Below are 22802 nucleotides of genomic sequence, written 5' to 3'. Positions count from 1 at the left end.
TACATTGCACGCATGGAGTTAAGGACACCATGTCCTTAACATTTACACTGCACATATGAAGTTAAGGATACCATGTCCTTAATATTTATTCATCACTCATGAAGTTATGGACACCATGTCCTTAACATTTACACTATACATATGAAGTTAAGGACATGATGTCCTAAAGTTTAACAACAGAAGTTGCAAATACAAGTTAATGATATTATGTCATTAACATTTATATTACACACATGAAGTTAAGGACACCATGTCCTTAACATTTACACTGCACATATGAAGTTAAGGACATGATGTCCTAAAGTTTATCAGCAGAAGGTGCAAATATAGGACACTTTGTCCTTAATATTTACACATCACTCATGAAGTTAAGGACATTATGTACTTAACATTTACAATGAACACATGAAGTTAAGGACACCACGTCCTTAACATTTACACTGCACATATGAAGTTAATGACATGATGTCCTAAAGTTTAACAACAGGAGGCGCAAATACAAGTTAAGGACATTATGTCTTTAACATTTACATTGCATACATGAAGTTAAGGACACCATGTCCTTAACATTTACACTATACATATGAAGTTAAGGACATGATGTCCTAAAATTTAACAACAGAAGTTGCAAATACAAGTTAATGATATTATGTCCTTAATATTAACATTGCACACATGAAGTTAAGGACACCATGTCCTTAACATTTACGCTGCACATATGAAGTTAATGACATGATGTCCTAAAGTTTAGCAGCAGAAGGTGCAAATACATGACACTTTGTCCTAAATATTTACACAACATTCATGAAGTTAAGGATACCATGTACTTAATATTTACACAACACCTATGTCTAGCACAGGGGTATTTTTGTTTGGCGAATAAAAATTTATTAAATACTGACTAAAGAGTAAAAGTAAAAACATCACTGATTTAATCAGTGGCTATATGTGCACTTCCCCGTCGTATTACTGGTCAGCCCAATAGTAGTTCTACTCCATCAATACATTGAAGTGAGGTAACGTTTTAGAAGGAAAAAAAAGATGAGCAGCGTAAGGAAAGGGCCGCCGAAGCACCAGAACAAAGTCGCCTGGAAACCTAACGCCGGCGTCAAAATCAATGAAACCGTACGCTCACCTTTTACTCTCCGCCTATCAAACATTTGAATTGGGTCTCAACAATTGATCGGTTTTGCCTTTTATTTTGCAGGAAGTGGGTGGAAAGTTTAGGCCTTTCTCAGACATAACAGGAGTATGCCTTCGTTGTAAAGATCAAATTGAATGGAAGCGCAAATATGGAAAATACAAACCCCTTACTGAACCTGCTAAGTGGTGCACCTTCTACTTCTCTCCTTGTTCAAAAAAATTTCTTTTTGTTTTTTGAAAAAAATGCCAATATTTAGGTTGTTAAATTATAGAAGATGAAATTGGACACATGTACTAGCTTAGCAAAACCCATATATAACTGGTTAAAATTTCTATAGTATGTATTTATACTATGTTCATTGAAATTAGTGAACCATGGTACTCCAAAGCCACTGACTTAAATTCCTTTGTTTATTTTAAAATTATGATAGTCAGAAGTGTTCGAAAAGAAACGTGCGTCAAGCTTACCACAATCTCTGCACTGGTTAGTTTTCATTTCTGTTTCATTTGTTTTGTTTTTTGCATATTTGTTACAGCATAATGAAAATCCTATATTGCGTTATGAAATCTATCAAGTGTTTGGTTTGATGTTTTTGCATTTATTTGAAAAATCAACAGGCTGTGCAAAGGAGCATAATGTATGTGCTAAGTGCTCATGTCGTGTTGGTCAAGTGGTTGGAAGGTTTAAAGATTCCTCCTTTTCCCCATTCCCTTCCCAATTTGTTGAATCTCTGTTCTGCGCGTTTAATATGGTTTTGCTTCAATTTAAATGAACACTGTTTGTGGAAGACTCATATGGTTATTATTGGTTTCTTGTAGAGATGTTTCAGAAGTGGAGGCTGAGAAAAAGGTTCTTGAGGAGGTCTGTTTTCAATTTTCGTAGCCTTATCCTTTGGCTTTTATGTCAGCTGTAAGGTCAGCGGGTTATTTGTCAACCTATGAAGCTAATGGTTTTGTTGTTGGTTACAGGCCATCAAGAATGCTCGAGAACGGGATAGGCGGTCACTTCTACGTGCTGTAAGAGAAATTTTCTACCGAATTAACTTTGTGATAAATGTTTTCTGGTAGATGCCTGCCTTGTTCTTGTTCCTAGCCCCCCCCCCCCCCCAAAAAAAAAAAACACACACACACACACACACAGACAAGGCCACATCCTTGGGTGCCTACACTCATTATCTTCTAACATTAGATATCTGATATACTCGGCTTGGCATCTCATATTGAATAGAATGGTTTAACTACAGTGACTCGTCATAAACCTCACCTTTTCAGTCATTTGTTAGATGTGATCAATATAATTCTTAATCAACAATTAGTAATTAGTATCAAGCTATATCATTTGGTTAGCACTTAGCACCAGAGTGACCTTTGTCCTTTGCTATATTTCAAATCTTTACAATTCATGTCAGTGATTTATTACCATGTACTCTAGCCATAGTAGAAAGTCAGCTGTTTAACCATGTATTTCTCTCACCCTCTTTGTTCCCCATAATCATATTTCATCCTCATTATTTGATCTCTACTCTCTTGGAGTCTAAATGAGAACACCTTTCCCACCCTTCCAGACCACATTAAGCCTTGTGGGCTCACAATTGCCAATCTTTCAGGTGGTTAACTGACAGACCACTTACTGCCTGCCTCTTATGGCGTGACATTGGCGACAATTTGGTCATAAGTATTGATTGCTACAGATCATTCCCTGTAAACGGTCATACTCTCTGCCTTCTTATCCATATGAATATCGTGGATCAAATAATAGTTAGCATAATTGTGAATGTTATAATCCTCCCAAAGTGCCCTACTTACTCAAATATGTATTCACGTTATATGAAAATCAACTTTTAACATGTAAATAGTAGGTCACCTTTTCTTGCAAAAACAAATGATGTAGATGACAGTTTATGGTCGATTTTATTTTTACCCCCCTTGGGATCTACCCGATTCTCTTTTATTTGTTTCTCCTAGACTGGATTGAAAATAGTTGGACTGAGGTTAGGTTACATAGTCTGTACATGTAAGCACAGTTTTGTTCTCTGGACGTTGGATTGCCCATTTATGTTTACATATGGAGTACTAGTTATGCTTGAAAATTGATTCTTAAAGCTGAAGAGAATGTTTTCCTGCTGGCTACTTTTAATTGCATAATACTCATTAAACAGTATGTCTCCATGAGACATGATATGGATTTTGAGAAATAAATATCTGTAATAACGATTGGTTGGTTCATTGAATGGGAGGGGAACAGTTGATTTGCTTCTTCACGTTCTGATATTTATTTACTATCTAACCGTACACATTTGATAGTATAAGCGAACATGACATTCTCCTCCTTTTTTACTTTCCACCTTTTACTTAGAGTATAACCAAGTTTTAAATACTCCTTTACCTCCATTTCTAGTTTCTACTACCATTTTTCGTTTCTACTGAACCAAGCTGTATAAAAGTATCTTGTTTTACCAGAGTTCAGCACATTGGTGTATGTTGTTTGATTATGTTGCTTTCATGATGTTTCTGAGATTCTTAGTGCTCATCAAATGTGTACTCAACAGATGAACAAAGGGAAGTCTCAGAGTTCAGACAAAAACCTAACTCAAAATGACATGAAGGTCGGTGAACTGTTTACAGCATCATCACTTGAGGAATATGCGGAGGTAAACCGTGATGATGTTGATGATCAGCTCCAAGTTATTTGAGATGTGCATTTTAGAGAATAAATTTCATATGGCCCTTTATAGATTTCTCTTCATGGTCGCTAATTTGATTCACACTCGCACATTTATAGTGGCAGCTTTGGAGAAAGAAGTGAATTTGTTGGCCACAATTGATAGAGGCTGTTTGATGGATAGTGGATATAGGCTTTCAGATTTTCTTAGCTAGTGATTAAGAGTTCTGAAAGTGTAATATAGGCTAAAATAGATTCTTAAGCCTATTTAATTTAAAACAGGCTATAGTATGAGGTTTGAAGTTATAAGTTTTGCAGAGGAGATCCTTCGGCCTTAAGTTCATTTCTTTATTGGGGTAGTCTTGTAGAAATTTTATCCGAATATGCGATTCAGCTTAAAAGACAGCTTGCTTCATGATATTGTTATGTAAGAGCATTGGTGTTTTGCTAGTCAATTTACTCATATTACTAGTTTGTCTTCGGTTTTTGGGACTCGATGGCTCGTGAATTTACATTATGGTTGGCAGAGCTTTGCACTATTTCTGTGATGCAGCCTCCAGATTGATTTGAATCTTCTCTATTCAGTATTTTGATTGTAAGATAAATAAGTGTGCCGCTAATATAAGAACACAGTATTAACTTAATGCAGTTCTGAGAGGAAAGAGTATAATGAAAGTAGAAATCACATATCAAGGTCACTATGTCCTTAAATCACCTTTTCATAATATGCTGCATATGCTCCAGAAATGATCTGAGAAAGGCGGAAGTGGAGCATGTAAAAGCCATTGCAATACACCCAAGAATCGTTATGTTCAAACTGTCAGATTTGCAGTGCCAAGTGGGTATCCTTTTCGAGCAGATCCATATTGACAATTAACGGTGTAAATCACTTGGGAAGTTTTCATAATCAGTTAGTCAAGATGGTTACTGCATCGATAATAATGAAAAGGTTTTTCATTTATATGGCTCATGGAACCCTCCTTGACCATTTGTCCGAAACTGGTAATGTTCCTCTTTCATGGAATAAGCGCTTCAGCATCTTGCATTCTAAATGCGAAAGGAATGTAGAACCTCTACACTAGTACTAGACACACGATTTTCACCACAAATTGAAGTCCACAAAAGGGTAGCTCCGGTATCTGATTTTGGTATTCAAAAGTATGCAAATTGTAGACGAAAATGTTTGTTTATTACATGGACGCAGTTCTGGATACCTGGACAAGTATAACAAGACGGGATCCAACTGTCGGAAAGAAACCAAATCAAAGAATATAAAGGCTTCAAAACAAGAGTTGCATCGACATGAACTTACATTTGATCAAGAATTCATCTATCCATATAGATGAATATTACATTTATCTGGCAAAAATCATTTAAGAATATATTCTTCATCCTCCTTGTAGTGATTGATTACAATCAATGAATATTGCATTTATCCGGTAAAAATCGTTTAAGAATATTGTGAGTAAATCCCAAAGAAAATCAATTGTGGTAGACCAGATACTTGGATTCCAAGTCAGCTTATGTATCACTGTCATCTATACGGACAACTAATCAGCAGAGCTAGCACGGTCTTGATATCTCCAGCTCCAATACTGTATGGCAGTAATATAAGAAAAACCCTACCGCATGAAGAGTCATCTGGCAGCTAGCTCTATCAACCTATTCATTTACTGCACACAAGCGTTCTGCCAAAAAAAGAAATCATGTTTTAGGAAAATTTATTGAACAAGATGCACGTTTCATATCTTCATGTTAAAAAAAAAAAACAGTAGCTTATCAAATATTAGGGTACAAATATTCTCTTTTTTAAGTGGCAATATATTGCCAAAAACGGAGAACCAATTGGATGTTATTTTTTGCCTAGAATCAAGAATTAGAGCAACAGAGCTTCTCTCTTTTATGAATATGCATTTGTCACAAATAGAGTGCAAATGCCCACTAAGCTACAAAGAACATATCAGCGAACACCTGATCCAGATAAAACGGTTTGTTTCAAGGGAAGTATGATGGAGCAGCTGAGCAGACATGCGAACTCTTCATACTAACCAGAGCTAATAGGCCGCAAAATTTATATGTAAACAGATTAGGCACAATTTTTTGGATCAAGAGGTAAACAGATTGGCACAAACTGGAGCATCAATAAAACTGATAATGAAACATAAAGAACAGCAAAGCACATATCAAGTCAGTGGGAGGTCAAATTTTTATAGATAAACTTATTGTAATAGTTGAGGATAACAAGTATTTTCCAAGTCACAACTGTCGTTTAAAGACATCAAGATCAATCACAAAATCAGAATGTTGTGAATAGAATGTCCCATATAAACTCGCAAAAATCAAGTACAACACCTACCACTCTGATTCAATTGAACACATCCATAGTATCAACACACTAGGTTAATAAATCACACTTCAACTTCCAAACGAATTATGATTTATTGCTCACGTGGTAGTAAAAATTAAAGGAAAAAGAAGAAGAAGAGGTCAAGATCATACTGAGATATTCATAGGCAAGTATCATGGAGGTTCCCCATGCTGACATGCTGACAAATCTTGGACCTAATCCCCTATAAAATCCTGTCCAACCATCCTCAGCAATTAACTGCTTCACTACTTGTCGTGCAGTAGGCCTCTTGTCGTGTCCCATCACCTGTAGTGCATGAACAACAAGATCCTTAAATAACAAGACTCAAAACTGAGACTAATTACAGGACAATGCAAGAGCACAAACTAGTGTGGCTAGAGTTTTAAAAGGAATTGCTTCTCAACACTCACTTATGTATCCAACCTCCGAAGGAGAGACCAAAAGAAAAAAAAGAGAATACCTACAATTTCTATGCAAATGAAGAGAAGCAGATATTAATGCACAATTGTGCGCACCAATGTGTAGGAAACAAAACGAACACTTACCCAATCTAAAGGCACTGCAATGCCTCTTGCGAAAGCTTAACACTTGCAAAACGTTTAACACATAAACTAGAAAATTTTGAAAAGTGTAGAAAAAATAGTTCATAAAAGAAAACAGAGGTAATACCTGCAATCGAGTTTTAATGGTGTCCAATGGAGTTGTTATGCAAGATGCAGTAGCACCTGCAATGATCCCACCAGCAGCTTGAACTGCCACTATTTTCCCCTGGCTGGGAGCAGGCCTACCATGCTCAGTTCCATTATCCAAGAGCCTGCTGATAGACACCAAAAGCAGTTGATAAGCCACAAAAGGTTACCCAACAGAAATCTATAGAAAAGGCGATGCAACCCAATTCAAAGGTATAACAGGAACGTGAACAGGAGAAAAGGGACAGTCCACTCTTAAAGAAATTTGGACGATCAGCACTGTCATGTCTCACCTCCATATGAAGCGCTGGCTCGAACCATAACTTGCCCACCATACAGCACTGGATGGGGAGTATGTTATAACAGATAGACCAAATCCTCTGTATAGTCCACGAACACCTTCTGACTTCAGAACTTTGCGAGCAACATCCAAGCCTCCATTGTAGCTTGCGTGGCCTGAGTATCCTTGCACCATTAACCTTTGACTAACCTATTTCCATTCGATTTCATGACATCAATTTTCGAAACTTGAAAAAACTCATCCACAAATTGTGACTGGCTGAAGTGGAAAGCAGGGCAATAACAATAAAATAAGGAAGACCATAAATGTCTGAAACACAATTTTTTTTTTTTGATAAGGATGTCTGAAACACAACTTATTTGTAAATTACTTTGCTATGCTCAATTCAGCCAAATTTAGTTAATATTCTAATGCAAATTCTAGTAAATGACAAAAAGAATAAAGAGCAATCTGATAATTTACGAAAACATTCTTCAGATGTAATCAGATATTTAATCTAGCTACACGTGGATTTCTTTTTTTTTTTTGATAAGTAAAACACATGGATTTCTAGAGAATAAATTATGTTGGATTCACAATCCACATGTCCAAGTCATTACGCCTCTATTATGAAAAGAGAATGAAGAGATAAAGGGCATACTATGTCAATTGGAACAAAGACAGATTGTGAACAAAGAGACGCCAGCATGCCAGCAACGCCATTTGCTATAGCTGCCTGTATAGGTTCTGATAGTTTGAATGGTTCAACCATCTTAAAGGCAGCCACCTTAGTGGTCTCTAGTGCTGTGAGAAATATAATCCTGGCGGGAATTGCCCCAGTAATGACAGTTCCAAAACCTCTATATAAACCAGGAACACCATCGTTTCGCAATATGCCCCTGACAACAGAAAATGCATTGTCTTTTGCAGCAGTATTGGTTGCAACCTGCATTCTAGTCTTGATAACGGAAATGGGGTAGAGCGCAACAGTAAGCCCTGTAAATATCCCAGCTCCTACGACATAGAACTTACTCTTATCAAGCCTGCAGAAGAGTGGAAGACATGAAGAGAAGTCCAAAAGAAAAAAAGAGAGGGTAAAAATAAAAGGAGGAAGCCTGCATACAAGAAAAGAAATTTTCCCCATGGGCCACTACATCATTAAAAGATTAAGTTGCAGCGCAAACAGATCCTACTTGACCTTAAACATTATCCTAAAAGATAGAGAAACTTAAATCTATGTTATAAGTATACATAACTTTGGAGGCCTGAAATCCACCAAGAGGTCGAAGCCGAAGATTCTCCATTCTACTGATTTTTCCGGAATCTCAGAAAATGAGTTAATTTACAACTTTTGTTTTCTCTTTCTTTCTTTTTTTTTTTTTGGGATGACCGAGAATTCGGGCGGCCCACCCTTAGGACCAACCGCAGCCTTCGGAACTCGGGAAGAATGGGCCGACCCCTCTACCCTTCTCCACTTAAAAGCTTAGTTCGAATGGCGCAGGGCTCGAACATGTGACTAAGTCACAAGTCCCTTAACCTTTGCCACTTGAACTAAGCCCTAGGGGCAATCAACAACTTTTGTCTACAAAATAAACACGTAAAGAAGAATTAATAAGATAGTAAATCTAGCCACCAAAAATTTCTGGTGATTAGTGTGCAGTTTAAGCCCTCTTACTATTCATTTTTGAATCCCAGTCACTTTTATACACAGGATAGGAGGGAGACAAAGTACAACATCTCTCATTGGTTTTGGAGGACAATCATTTAGCTAGGCCAACTCGCAATTAGCATCCAATTTGAACTTATTCTCTTTTTGGACAATACAATTACAATTTCTAAAATAAATTTCAACCTCAGAATATTATAAGTCCCAACTAGCAATCCTTGGTTTTCATGTTTAATTCACAGTGAATAAGAGAATTGCAAATAGATCTCTGCTAATTACTTTAAAAACTAGTTATCACTTTCCATAATTGAACACGTTATTAATTGCAATCTGCAAGACCTATAATCATTTCCTATAATTAAACACATAATAATCATTCAATCATACGGATGAAAAAAAAATTATTAAAATGACAAAAACAAAATTGAGGAGTCGTATATTAAGACAAAATAAATCGAAGAAGTGGAAGGAAGCTTTACTTGTCCCAGTTAATCTCGGTTTGGTCAAACGACTTCCTTCTAGATCCAGCAACCTCCATTTTAGGTTCCCCGAAATTGAAACAACTGCTCAAAACCCTAACTCGGCTAACATGTAAAACAGCGACTCATTATTTTTTCAGGAGGACAGCAACAAAATTGCAAAACAAATTTGAAAATGGGACTCTGAATAAGTACTTATTTGCAACGAATATTCTAATTGCAGAAGTTTCTTGGAGAAAAAGCACCGACCAAATTGGTCAATATAATGCTCCTCCTACTAATACAACTTCTTAATCAGTTTATTTTATATTTGTTTTTTGGGTGTAAAATGAGATTTGGAAACAGAGATGTTGTTAGGTCTTTGTTGGCTGGCGCCTGATTCCTTATGCGGCGTGGGATTTGCTTACTTATGGGAACACGTCTTAAGATGCATTAGCTTTTTTTCTTTCTTTTTTTTCCCCCCCTTTTTTTTTACAGTATTGAATTATTATATTCTAAAAGTAATAATTATGTACCCGAAAATATTTTTAAAAATTATATTATCAGACAAACCAAAAAATATTTAAGACACCTTAAAATATAAAATTATTATCTTAAAAATAATGGTACACATTAATTGATAGTGTCATCAGAAAACCCAACACAAACAAATGGGTTTGACTTTCTGAAACGAAACAGATAATTACATATTTCTCGTAGGCTACATGATTACTTGTTGCAGCCTTTTCTTAAGATATTAATAAAACAACAGCGAATAAAAGAAGTATTGGTCTCTAATAAAACTAAAATATTATCCCCGAAAAGACAAAATATTTTCAAACCTCTTATAAACAAAATGCAAAAGTTTTTAAGAAAATCTCAAAACTACACCAAACCAAAATCTGAATATTTACTTGTTCTACGATGATTTTAAAGGGGGGAATGAAAGTCTCGTCACTCTGACCAATGGGCTGTTCCTACATGTCCATACAAACTAATGATGACATCTGTTTGTATGAGCTAATCCCAGTCTCAATAACAATTGAGTTGAAAACTTGGTGCTATTTCTACATCAGAGCCTTTATAATTTTAAATTTAATAAAATAACCTTTTTAGGTCTCTTATGTGTAAAGACAAATTTCTTATATGTAAAAGTAAATCTCTCATGTATAAAAAAAAAGGTAGAGTTCTAAAACTAAATACAAATTTATAAAGAGTCAAAAAACCAATTGACCCGAAAACTTGTGGGCTAGCAAATCTTTTATGGGATTTTTTCTATATATAAAAAAAAAAAAATAGGACAATTTTTATCCGGTTGCTATTTTTTTTATTTATATTATAAGTATCTACGTTTTTTATAAGATATATATAAATTTGGTCAAAAGCTACGACTTATATATAATTTATATATAATTTTTTGTTGAACAGATTCGGTCAACAGCTACAACTTACCTACAACTTAGATACAACTTGTATTTAATTTCTTATTTTATAAAATCTGGTCAAACACATATTACATATAATTTATGTTAGTTGTATGTATTTTGTATGTCATTTGTACACCCGACATACAATTTGCATATAATTTATTTATGTATTCGTCTTCAAGTTTCAATATGAAATTCTAACTAAAACCAACTCGAAACTTTACCAAAATCCTTCAAAACTGAGATATAAACTCCAAAAAGGTATTCCCAATTATTTACAATAATATTCAATCGAAACAAATACTAACAATTTTGCAAAATTCATTTTTCGAATTCAAAATTTCGAAACTTTTTAAATAAGTGTCAATGGAATTTAAGGTCTAATTTTGTTTTTCGTTATAAATTTCAGTTTAATTTCAACTACATGCCTAAAGATTTTTATGTTTATTTTAGAGGTTCTAATATAATTGGTCGTTCGGCACAAACTTAAGACAACCGCTAATCCATTAGATTTGATTGCAAGTTATAGCAAAAAACTTATTGCATTGGCTACAACAAAACATTCGCTAACCCACCTTATTTTTTTCATTCTGCCTCTTTGCTACGCCTAGCTCCACCATCCAAACAATTATCATAACCCATTATAAATATCAGTCTTTACTTTCTCAATTTGATAGTTCTTGTAGCAAGATTGATATTACATGCATTTAATATATTTTATTTTTAGTCAAGATATGATTACACAGGAAAAAAATTCCGCTATACATGGCGGGGCGTTTTACTGTACATTACTCCATTGACAATGAAAATTTTTAGTTGCCAAAAAAAATCAATTATCTGTTTTTTTTGCTTGTTTTGCATCTTTCCTTTTAAGAATTGTGGAGTATACTCCTTTTTTTTTTTTGTTGAGAAACTGAAAATTTTATTTATATAATACTACAAAAGTTCAAACATAGGATCCGTGGAGTATACTCCATTTGTTACAATTCCTAGATACACTAACAAACAATAAATAATTAAAAATCACAGTAAGATGCATCACATCAATTATGTAATGACTGGTTTTACAAACGTGTAGTCATTCAATATACAAAAAAAACTGTCACTATACAAAAAAATATACATATAGACTGTCACTATACAAAAAATATACAAAATACACCATCGCTATACAATTTATATACTAAATAGACTGTCATTATACAAAAAATATATAAAATAGACGTCATTATACAAAATATTACAAAAAAAATTGTCATTATACAAAAAATATATAAAATAGATGTCACTATACAAAATAGACTGTCACTGTACAATTTACATATAATAGAGTATCACTATACAAAACATATACTAAATAGACTGTCACTATACAAAATATATACAAAATAGACTATCACTATACAAAAAATATACAAAATAGAATGTCATACAAAAAGTATACAAAATAGACATTTCGGGCTATTAAATGTAATATGTTTGGGCCGAAGGGACATTTAGGGTCAATAGGAAAAAATATGGGCTATTAAAATTTTGAGGGGTCATGGAGGATCATTTTCTCTTTATTTTATCTACAATTCAAACATGAAATTCTATTGGGCTGAAAAAGCCATTGCGAAAGGAAGACTTGGAGTTTTTTGTGCTACAATTGTTATGCTAAAAATCCCAAGACATCTACAAGGGAAGTGGGATGACATTTTGGAACTTGCTATTCTAAGGCTTGATATTGGAACCTTGCTACAATTGAGAATCTAGAATTAGGGAGGAAGAGAGGGAGAGAAAATGGGGAAGATTGTAGTCTAATATTACATTTTATATGAATGATGAATATTTGTATAAAAATATAATTAAGTGATAATCTCTCTTATATAAGATTATAATATTGCATAGATAGGTAAAATTTTACTTTTAAATGAAATGAGTGCTATTTGTACATTATGCCACTTTACAATTTTGAATTTAAGAAAATGACCCTTTTAGATTTCTTATGTATAAAAGACAGATATCTTACGTGTAAAAGTAAATCTCTCATATGTAAAAAAAAGAGGTAAGGTCATAAAACTAAAAATAAACTTGTAAAGAGCTAAAAAAATCAATAAAAGTGCTATTTGTACATCATGACCCCTCACGATAAAAAGTCCAACAACAAAGAAGAATACTCTAATTAGAACTAAACTAATTAACGAAATTAAAGAGATAGAAACTCTAGAAGGAATTAAAAGAGCAGAATGAACTCCAGACTTTACTAAACGTAAAGGGTGATAATTGATGTATGAAATCAATTAACTCCACAGAACGACAAGAATGAATTAAAATATAAAAAAAAAATTACCATCAAGAATCAAGTTTAAAGTAAATTCAAATTACCATCCAAAACAATAGTAGAGATGACACCAAATAGTCACTCTAAATGACTGATATTTAAAAATTAGCCAGTGTGTCATGGATTTTAGATTTTCAGTTCAATTTTTCAGGACAAAAATATCTTGAATTATTCTGAAGTTAAAATTTTTAGTTTAAAATTTCAGGACAAAATAAGTACTGACTATTCTCTAAATAGTATCCATAAAAATGACTATATGTGCACTTTGACACAAAATAATAAGTTATATCATCACAAATATATTTATCAATGTAAAAATATGCAAAAACAACTCTAAAAAGAACCTAGACAGTACCCTTTCATGATTCTTAAGAGTTACACACTATGCCGCTATCTACAGTAAGAGAATAATGTGCTTTTTTTGGGGGGTGAATGAACGTCAAATCCCTTGGAAGGCCCCACATGTTTTGTATTTTTACGTTTGGGTATTGCATGTTTTGTAGCATGTATTTCCCTAAACTTTTGCTTAGTCAATGAATAAATTAAGATTGTATAAGGACGACAACCATATATCGTCAGCACCACCACAATTTCAATTGGTTCGTTGTATTGTCACTTCCCCTCCCTTTATTCCCCCCCCCCCCCCTCCCCCTGGTTTCCGGCTGGAATGCTGGTAGTGAGTTAGAGACACCCTCCTCTAAAGTTCCTTTATTCTCACCCACAATTTATATTCAATTCCTAATACGAATTTGCTGTAGTTTATGGGTTGCATAATTTCAAGCTTATGAACTGGAATTCTAATCGTTTTAAGTTATTGAATTTTAAATTTAATAATTTATACATATTATGGTTCCAATCCAGTCTTAGGATTAAACAGGTGATCAACACACTTTGGGTGTAGGCATGTGAACTTTTCCCGAATCATGTATGAATGCATGATATTTTATGTTCTTTTTTATTAGACAGGTCTAGGTTATTTATTGAGCAGGGTGGGGAACTCGGGATTTCTGAAATTTGCCATATTAGATATTCGCATCTTTGTTTTCTCTTACTAAAAATGGCAAGAATCGCAATAGAATGTATTTATTTGGTATGTGGACCCTTATTTATATTAGTCCACTAATTCGCCTAAGGCTATGTCCCAAAGGTAGCCTATATCCCAAGCAAACCATCTCCAACACCCAATTTAGTTCATTAAATTTGAACGCCAATGTGTAAGATTAAATTTACTAATGTCTTTCATTTCTCTTATTCGCGGACTCTGCTTGGCAAAGATAAAACAAAAAACTTCCTAAGTAATGCAAGATAAGGATGGATTAGAAACAGGAGTTGGTGGTTGATTACAACAGGAAAAGGATAAAAAAATTAAAGGGAATAGGGAAAGCAACAAAAATATTTATTTATTCAATTGGTAATTTCTTAGTGAAAAATATACTGATTACTTCTAAAACACCATATATAGTGTAATAGTGGCCAGTGGTTTGGCTACTATCGTCTATCTACGAGCACTTCGATAAAGTCTAATCTATTTCAATGGACAAGCTTGGTTTGTGAGCCTCAGAGTTCTAGCTTCTTCCACTGCCACCTCAGTCTTTGTCCTCTCTTTTACTCGCTTCAGTAGCAGAACTTGAGCGGACAGAACCCCATAAAAAGCTCAAGAAAATTTACAGCTGCTACCACCCCAATGGATTTATTCAAATTTATAACCAAAATTTCTGCTTCCACCATACTTTTACTCTTCTTGCTTTCTTGCTTCAGTTTCTCCTCATCAGGTCAGCAATCTTGGGTTTAGTTTATTTCTTGAATTACTCCTTTGGATTTTAAACTACTTGGTAACTCCATTTTCTCTTAATCTTGAATTGCTTCTATTGGCTATTTTCTGAGAGATTAGCATGTTTATTTATGATTTTAAGTATCAAAAAGATTGATTTTTATGGTAATGATTAGTTCTCTTTTCTATGGCTGTACATATTTTAGTGAGGGACTGTGTGAGTAATGCAATTCTGGCCAAGCAAAATCCTAGTATTAGGCAACAGAACATTGGGTGTTGATTTGGTCTATACTTGGGGAAATTCAACTCCAAGATTGGAATTTTTGTGTTTTTTCTAGCACGATTTGAAGAAAATAAGTAGCGCTAATAGTTTCTCTATATAAATAAATAAAATAAAATTGTGGGTCAATTTAAACCTTGAAGAGTAATCAATGTGATTCTAAAAGAAACTTACTTTTGCTTCTCTTGAGGTGTGATATAATGAATATTACAGTAAAACTCTGTCGGGTCGATACCATTTTCGCTTTTATTAAGGTTAGTACCTTGACCATTTCAACAGGATAATGGAAAAAGTAACAGTTATAGCAACAGTCTTCATCGTACCATGATCAAGTTCGCTGAATATAATGATATCATGAAATATATGGCGCTTCTTTGCAGCTACTGCATTCTCTGAGATATAAGATTGGAGGAAATCATTATAGTTGAGTCCCGTGCCTGAACCAGTGACTCTGTACTTTGATCATTTGCCTGTTGACTATGAACCTAAACATAAGTCTAGAACTGATAAGCAATCTGAAACAATACTGTTATTCTCTCTGTAGTTGGTCATATTGTGATATTGGAGAACTTTAGGTACCACAATTATATAACAGGAGGCATTTAAAATGGACGTTAAGATTTATATACAAAAAATGATTCTCAAAGTAAAAACTTTTTGTGGAAGATATATTTCATGGAAGCATTTTCCACCATATCAAATGCAGATATTTTTTATTTATTTTGTGTACCAATATTAACATTGTATCTGAGACGTGTCTACATGTCTTCACTTCCCCCGCCTATATTGCATTGCATGTGTGTAGGAATGTATAGGCAATTTTTTGACTATATTTTACTTTTTGTTTCTTCCTTTCTCCAATAGATGCCTTTGATGCACTTGATCCAAATGGAAACATTACAATAAAATGGGATGTGATCACCTGGACACCTGATGGATATATGGTAAGTAACAGTAACCTTGATCATCTCGAAATAATCTGGACCTCCCTTTGATGGATCACCTTCATCCTATAGGCTAATCCGAACTATATAGCATATTGTTCACCTTCTGCAACTCCCAATTTGACATGCGCATTGCTCTTTCAGTTTTCAGTTTTCTGAGTTTGATATTAGCTAAATAGATTTAACCCTTCACCCCCTTTTCCAAGTTAAAGTCGTTTTTTCCTGAATCTGGATGCAGTTTCTAAGCATTTTTTCTTTCATCCGTTGATACAAGACCAAGTTTCAAGTTCTTGAGCAGCTAGATCTAGATTGGAACTTTATTCATCTTGATAGCTTCAGCCTACATGGCATAGTTTCTTAGCCTTTAAGCTTATAGTCTCTTTTGACTCCCTCCTCTTTATTTCATCTTCTTATAAGCATTTCTCAAACAGGAAGTGTCTGGTAATTATCCGTTTGGTTTTTAACAGGCTGTGGTGACGATCTACAACTTTCAACAATATAGGCACATTCAAGCACCAGGCTGGACTTTGGGCTGGACGTGGGCAAAGAAGGAAGTCATATGGACCATGATGGGAGGTCAAACAACAGAGCAGGGAGATTGTTCAAAATATAAAGGAAATATTCCACATTGCTGTAAGAAAGATCCAACAGTTGTTGACCTGCTGCCCGGAACTCCTTACAACCAACAGATTGCAAATTGCTGCAAGGGAGGAGTGATCAACTCATGGGGGCAAGATCCAACCACTGCCGTTAGCTCATTCCAAATTAGTGTTGGTGCAGCTGGAACAACCAATAAAACAGTTAGAGTACCTAAGAACTTCACCTTAAAGGCTCCAGGGCCTGGTTATACTTGTGGACCCGCTAAAATTGTAAAACCCACTAAGTTCGTCTCTTCGGATGGGAGAAGAGTGACCCAGGCTATGAGTGAGTTACTTGGCTCAAGTTTTTTGAATTTTTCATTCTTATGGTTGGCAACTCGTGTGCCTAAGGTTTTAGTCTCGACGCCTCACCCAAAAAGTGTAAATACGGAAAACCTCCTCTCAGAAAGCTGTTATTTCCCTTACAAAACATAGCTGTAACTACCTGAACATCTTCACCTTACAAATCTTTATTGTCAAGCTCATGAAGATACATGCAGTTGCAATCTATTGAAGATTAAGTTCTAACCTTTTATACTGTCCTTGACAGTGACTTGGAATGTCACATGCACTTACTCACAGTTCCTAGCTCAAAAAACTCCTACATGTTGCGTCTCCCTCTCATCCTTCTACAATGATACGATTGTGCCCTGCCCGACGTGCACTTGTGGCTGTCAGAGTAATGGCACTCAGCGTGGAAATTGTGTAGAGTATGACCCACACTTATTTTGACCAATTTCTTGGCCTTGTTTTTCTATTAAGTTTTTTTTGTTAATACTTCCTTCTCAAGCTTCATTGCAGTTCAAAAACGCCGCACTTAGCTTCAGTTGTATCAGACCATGGGAAGACCAACTACGTTCCTTTGGTACAGTGCACAAATCATATGTGCCCAATTCGAATTCATTGGCATGTCAAGGTCAACTACAAGGAATATTGGAGAGTAAAGATCACTATAACAAACTTCAATTACCGGATGAATTATACCCAATGGAACTTAGTTGTCCAACATCCGAACTTTGATAACCTCACTACGTTATTCAGCTTCAATTACAAGTCACTGACTCCTTATGGAGCAATCAGTAAGTCTCAATCTTATTGTAAATGCTCTGAGATTTAGTTGCTGTTGTTTCATTTCTGAATTAGATAGATTAGCATCTTTTCTGTTCGTCTAATAATATTTATGCTATAGCTTTTTCGACATATGTTAAAAAAAGTTGAAGTGTTTCATGTTTATACTATCTCCGATGTAAGAAAAAGGCTTTCTAAGGGCTGTTTGAAGGCACCTAAAATTGGAAGGTAATTTTGGAATGAAAGCATCTAGTATTAGAATGTGACAGTTTGTGGGATATCCTAAAAAGGGATCTGCTTCTCCATTTTTTTAATTTGATCTACATTTGTCATAACTTTTGGTTGTTACTGCACTTAATATTTCAGTACCTAAATATACCTACAAGATCAGCTGAGATGTTGAAAATGGCACGACTAACCTTCTGGATGTTTTTACAGATGACACTGCTATGCTATGGGGTGTGAAATTCTACAATGATCTGCTGATGCAAGCAGGTCCTTTAGGAAATGTCCAGTCAGAGCTTCTATTCCGAAAGGATGCATCAACTTTCACTTTCGAGAAGGGGTGGGCTTTTCCTCGCAGAATTTATTTCAATGGTGATAACTGTGTGATGCCTCCTCCTGATGCGTATCCATACTTGCCAAATGCTGGTTCTCGGTGGGAGGTCTCTCTGCTTAAATTAGTGGTGACACTGATGTCTTCGATGACAGTTGTCCTTGCTCACATTTAAAAGTATATACCTTGTATAGTGCAAAGTGTCTGTTTCTGTCGGTTATCTTTGGGTTGACACTCTTGTTACTGAGAAGACCGGCGCATTCTCCTTGGTTTGCAAAAATTAGTTTCATCCTAAAAGGGTTGCTGCCATAGTCTATTTTAGCAGTCTAATTGTATTTTGTAGGTTTGTCAAGTTCATAGTGTCTCTAGGTTGTATGAGAATAACGGTCAATTCACGAGCACATAACTGTCTATATTAAATTGTTTGATGAGTTTGTTTTCTCCACTATCGCCTTGCAATGACTAGCTGTATAAAGATACATTGCGACAGCAGTCGCATTTTGTTCCAGCCATTCGTGTTTTCCATCGATTGTGGTGCAATGTTGCTGTATACCTCAGCTGAGGTACATTTGCTTTTCCAGTATTTCAATGCAGCATATATGTAAATGCTATACTCTATAAAATGTTGTCATTCTGTGAATGTTGCATGACATGAATGAAGTTTTCACATATGAATGCTTATAATGAACCAAGAAGCTCAATTTTCCTTTGGAATTGAGTGTGATATTCAAATACACATACAAAATTTGTTGCAGCACATAGACATGACCCAATTTGTTCTATCAAAGAATGTACCTGTGATCCGAATACCCGGAGCATGTGTTATCTTAGCTTCAAAATTTTCAGTGACTGACAAAACTGGAGGAAGGGTCAAACGAGCACAATCAAAAGCAAAAGCAGGGAAATTAACAATGTTGAAACAGCAACAGAGCTATGATGGGCAAAGCTGGGCAAGTATGGGTAAGTATCTGGTGGTGGGAGCATGCACTCGTCGCCATTAAAGTAAACTTTCCGGGGAAATGCCCATCCTTGTTTGAAAGTGAAAGTGTTCTTGTCCTTTTGGAGAAGCACTTCTGATTGAACATTCCCAGATGGCCCTGCTTCCATCAGTAGGTCATTGAAGAACTTCATGCCATAGAACATTCCTGTGTCATCTGCAAATGAATTTAGCCATATATCATGATCCAGTTTAGAGGTGGTGAATGGGCGAGCTGGGTCAACTTATGCAGGACAGAACTCGTCAAATCAATAAACATGTCACGATCCGATGGGTTTGATCAAGATGGGTCAAATAACAGACCATAACACACCTAACATATTCCAACCTTCTATCCTTTTCATTTTTTTTAAAAAAATAGAAAAATGTGAAAGTTAATGCATTTTTGTTAAATTATTAGCTTAAGTTCTTCCAAATTTACATAATTCCTATTCTCTATATTTGATCTTATATGTTTGGATTTGAGTTGCATTTTGATCTGTTAGGTTACACTATTTTGACCCGTTTTGTCTCAATAGTTTGATGTGTCATTCGTGTTTAAACCGTTCAAGAGTCAAGTCTATAAAGGGGTCATAACCTAATCTTTTTAAACTTGGTTGGATTGGGCGAGTTACAAAATATATATTTGGGTTGATTTTGGCACCTCTAATCATGTTGCATATATACATAGAGTATTTCAAAGAGATTAGGAACTTACTGATGGATTGATAGGGAACGAGAGGCTTGTAATCAAAGCTAAAAACTTGTGTTACATTGTTAAGATTTGGATGCTGTACAACAAGAGTCCATTGTGTGTAATTGATCCTGTAATTGAAGTTGGTTACAGAAAGCTTGACTCGCCAATAGTCCTTATAGTTGAGCTTCACATGCCAATGCACTCGAACTGGGCACATATGGTGCGTGCACTGTATTAGTGGTGCGTTGTCTTTTCTCGGAGTGTTTATCCCAACCACACTCAGTAGCTTGGAGTCGCTCCTATATATTTGTCATAAGATATTAATAGTATTAAAAATCAAATCTTTGTGCTCCTTCTGTAGATGTGCAATTGATGTCCGAAAGTAGAGACTTACTTGATGCATTTGTGTTTGTTCTCACAACCACAAGCACAAGAAGGACAAGAAGTGATGGTTTCATTGTAGAAACTTGACAGAGAGACGCAGCAATTCGGGTGTTTTCGGGCTAGAAACTGGGAGTATGTGCATGTTACATTCCATGTCACTGCAAAAGGGTCAGTCATTAGTGAATAAAGTTCAATGATCATACGTGAAATTAACTTCTGAATTTTATTGACGAACATGACTTACTTAAGGCCTGAGTTTTTCGACGAAGATCAGGTGTGAAAAATTTGGTAGGAGGGACAATCTTTGCAGGGCCACAAGTGTAACCTGGTCCAGGACCAAGCAAAGTGAAGTTCTTAGGAAGTTTAACGGTTTTGTTTGAGGTACCGGCTTGGCCAACGCTGATTTGAAATGCAGAAACAGAAGATTGAGGATCTTGGCCCCAAGAAGCCAAGACTCCACCTTTGCAACAGTTGGTAAATTGCTGGTTATAAGGAACTCCAGGGAGCAAATCTACAATAGTGGGATTCTTCTTGCAACAATGTGGGATGTTGCCTTTGAATTTAGAGCAGTCACCTTGTTCAGTGGTTTGTGCACCCACCATAGACCAGATCACTTCTTTCTTAGCCCATGTCCATCCTAAGGTCCAACCAGGGGTCATGATATGTCTGTACATTTGGAAATTATTCATTGTTACCACTGCCTGCAAATGTTCCATGCACATCATACATAAGGTGTCAAAATAGGCTCATCTAGCTAGGAAACCACTTGCGCGCAAAGGATTTAACTTAATATTTTAACTTTGCAGTAGGTAAATTGCCTTTTTTTCAGTGTTACCAATCTCATGGTTACCTGTAATTATCTTTTAAGCAACCTGATCTCTTTTACATACATATATTATATATATATATGTATGTAGAAGTTAAACTCAATTGGTTAAACTTATATACAATGACAGTACAAAAGAATTTGCACCATCAGGTTAGGTGACGTAAAAGATAACTGCATATAAGTGTCCAAATATGATAGCGTATTATAGATTAAATCCAAAATTAAGGGAAACTTACGACATAGCCATCAGGTGTCCAAGACATAACATCCCATTTGATGGTGATATTCCCATTGGGATCCAATGGATCAAAAGCAGCTGCATTATAACAAATATTTGTTTGAGTAAATGAAAACAAAATTTGAAAAGAACGAGAACGAAAACGAATACGAAACGAGTATGTTGACTTGAAACACCTGCATGAGGAATGAGAGCAAGAATGAAGAAGAAGCCAGCTACTGCAATCAAACCTCTCATTTTAATTTGTTATAGTAAAAAATAAAATAAAAATCTATATATGATTTTTACATACACAATCTTTTATCTGGTTTTCCACTTCCAAAGATGAGTAGACTTAATAAGATGATATTGCCAGGATCACAATATAATGTTAGTTTTTTGTAGAAATAAAGAGGTGTAATAAAAGGAAGAAGTGGCAATTTGGAATTATATATGAGTCGATGAGAAATATTATGAGTTTATTTTTGTACCAAGAACCAACAACTGTTCATTTCTTCCATTTCTTTCATTTAGCTCTATTTATATTGCTGTTGGCCTTTCTGAAACTTGAAGCAACGATTTAGTAATAGTACTATGTACGCAGCCTGTTTTTGTTCTTTTTTTCTCTTGTCCTTGATATCTGACTATAACATTCCAACGATCATTAATTCTCCCTGTTTAATTTTTTCCCAGATCATGACAAGATTGTATTTTAAAGAACCCACTCGAAGCCATTTGGACTACTGTGTACGGTCAAAACCGATTTGCGGTCATAAAGACTGATCAAGACAATGACGTCTTGATCGAAGGGTATCCACATATCAAGCTCGGACAAATTCCGGAGTAAGGGCGTCGAGTTTCGAGCTATAAGACCGATCGACGGCAAAACTCGGTATCATTATCAAGCTCGTATCCGAATCGAATTAAGAGGCAACTCCGACCGACACAGGCCCCGAATATCGATGCCCAAGGCAGAACGGGCTCGGACCAAGACCGGGGGTTCGACCTAACACCAAGCTCGAGCCAGTGCCGAGCTCGCCGACAAAAGCCATCATAACCGCACCAAGGGAGAGAATCTTGGCAGGAATCATGGAAGAGACAAACTATCATGGGTCCTCCACTATATGCATTATTTTATTATGTTGTTATAGATAAAGTAGTGACCTTTTATTATAAAAAGGGGGCATAGACTGCAATAGACTCATCTTCCCCGAGATACATCAAGAGTTCATGTTGCTCATGAGCCTTCCTATTGATTATTCCCCTTTTATAGCAAAATACTGGTATTGTCATTTTTGTATCATAAGGAATTTACGTATCCTTAGAACCACACCTAAATTCAACATTTTTCGATTTTTCGGATAAACAGTTTGGTGTCCACCGTGGGGCTAAGGATAACAGTGATTGTTTGATATAAATCTACAAT

At 35.4% G+C, this 22802-nt stretch overlaps 4 protein-coding genes across 7 annotated transcripts; 2 read left to right on the top strand and 2 right to left on the bottom strand.

Annotated features, from left to right (window-relative positions):
- Positions 1-966: 966 nt before the first annotated feature.
- On the top strand, positions 967-4279 carry LOC104095626 (uncharacterized). The gene is made up of 7 exons (XM_009601789.4): positions 967-1125; positions 1208-1329; positions 1575-1627; positions 1762-1825; positions 1963-2005; positions 2113-2160; positions 3693-4279. The coding sequence occupies exons 1-7, from the start codon at positions 1042-1044 to the stop codon at positions 3834-3836; spliced, it is 558 nt and encodes a 185-aa protein (XP_009600084.1). The 5' UTR covers positions 967-1041; the 3' UTR covers positions 3837-4279.
- Positions 4280-5097: 818 nt separating this feature from the next.
- LOC104095625 (uncharacterized) lies at positions 5098-9664 on the bottom strand. 2 transcript variants are annotated; one of them, XM_009601787.4, is made up of 6 exons: positions 9288-9664; positions 7804-8185; positions 7156-7352; positions 6843-6990; positions 6305-6458; positions 5098-5493 (listed from the first exon to the last, which is right to left on the bottom strand). In XM_009601787.4, the coding sequence occupies exons 1-6, from the start codon at positions 9344-9346 to the stop codon at positions 5468-5470; spliced, it is 966 nt and encodes a 321-aa protein (XP_009600082.1). In that variant the 5' UTR covers positions 9347-9664; the 3' UTR covers positions 5098-5467. The 2 variants fall into 2 exon arrangements, with proteins under 2 accessions (XP_009600082.1, XP_009600083.1); XM_009601788.4 differs by having other exon boundaries at positions 6843-6987; positions 9288-9565.
- A 4880-nt stretch (positions 9665-14544) lies between these two features.
- LOC104095623 (protein COBRA) lies at positions 14545-18785 on the top strand. The gene is made up of 6 exons (XM_009601785.4): positions 14545-14788; positions 15932-16011; positions 16479-16935; positions 17200-17359; positions 17451-17728; positions 18156-18785. Exons 1-6 carry the CDS (start codon positions 14701-14703, stop codon positions 18446-18448), a joined length of 1356 nt encoding a protein of 451 aa, XP_009600080.1. The 5' UTR covers positions 14545-14700; the 3' UTR covers positions 18449-18785.
- A 172-nt stretch (positions 18786-18957) lies between these two features.
- Positions 18958-21886, bottom strand: LOC104095624 (COBRA-like protein 4). 3 transcript variants are annotated; one of them, XM_033655954.2, is made up of 7 exons: positions 21690-21854; positions 21574-21615; positions 21396-21475; positions 20575-21031; positions 20341-20488; positions 19968-20245; positions 18958-19427 (listed from the first exon to the last, which is right to left on the bottom strand). In XM_033655954.2, the coding sequence occupies exons 3-7, from the start codon at positions 21420-21422 to the stop codon at positions 19144-19146; spliced, it is 1194 nt and encodes a 397-aa protein (XP_033511845.1). In that variant the 5' UTR covers positions 21423-21475; positions 21574-21615; positions 21690-21854; the 3' UTR covers positions 18958-19143. The 3 variants fall into 3 exon arrangements, with proteins under 3 accessions (XP_033511845.1, XP_018626093.1, XP_009600081.1); XM_018770577.3 differs by lacking the exon at positions 21574-21615 and having other exon boundaries at positions 21690-21886; XM_009601786.4 differs by having other exon boundaries at positions 21574-21768.
- Positions 21887-22802: the final 916 nt, after the last annotated feature.

The sequence above is a fragment of the Nicotiana tomentosiformis genome, chromosome 2 (genome assembly GCF_000390325.3).
Source record: "Nicotiana tomentosiformis chromosome 2, ASM39032v3, whole genome shotgun sequence".
Classification (NCBI taxonomy): Eukaryota; Viridiplantae; Streptophyta; class Magnoliopsida; order Solanales; family Solanaceae; genus Nicotiana; species Nicotiana tomentosiformis.
This window is presented reverse-complemented; position numbering and strand designations above follow the sequence as displayed.

Coding starts and splice junctions, on each gene's coding strand:
- LOC104095626 (XM_009601789.4), top strand. CDS start 1,042: ATGAGCAGCGTAAGGAAAGGGCCGCCGAAGCACCAGAACAAAGTCGCC. Junction 2,006..2,112: donor AGAAAAAGGTTCTTGAGGAG/GTCTGTTTTCAA, acceptor TGTTGGTTACAG/GCCATCAAGAATGCTCGAGA. Junction 2,161..3,692: donor GGCGGTCACTTCTACGTGCT/GTAAGAGAAATT, acceptor TGTACTCAACAG/ATGAACAAAGGGAAGTCTCA.
- LOC104095625 (XM_009601787.4), bottom strand. CDS start 9,346: ATGGAGGTTGCTGGATCTAGAAGGAAGTCGTTTGACCAAACCGAGATT. Junction 6,991..7,155: donor AGCCAGCGCTTCATATGGAG/GTGAGACATGAC, acceptor GGTGTCTATCAG/CAGGCTCTTGGATAATGGAA. Junction 5,494..6,304: donor ACTTGCCTATGAATATCTCA/GTATGATCTTGA, acceptor TTTTTTTGGCAG/AACGCTTGTGTGCAGTAAAT.
- LOC104095623 (XM_009601785.4), top strand. CDS start 14,701: ATGGATTTATTCAAATTTATAACCAAAATTTCTGCTTCCACCATACTT. Junction 14,789..15,931: donor CTTCAGTTTCTCCTCATCAG/GTCAGCAATCTT, acceptor TTTCTCCAATAG/ATGCCTTTGATGCACTTGAT. Junction 17,360..17,450: donor CAGCGTGGAAATTGTGTAGA/GTATGACCCACA, acceptor GCTTCATTGCAG/TTCAAAAACGCCGCACTTAG.
- LOC104095624 (XM_009601786.4), bottom strand. CDS start 21,634: ATGAGAGGTTTGATTGCAGTAGCTGGCTTCTTCTTCATTCTTGCTCTC. Junction 21,476..21,573: donor TGCTCTCATTCCTCATGCAG/GTGTTTCAAGTC, acceptor GTTATAATGCAG/CTGCTTTTGATCCATTGGAT. Junction 20,489..20,574: donor TCGAAAAACTCAGGCCTTAA/GTAAGTCATGTT, acceptor ACCCTTTTGCAG/TGACATGGAATGTAACATGC.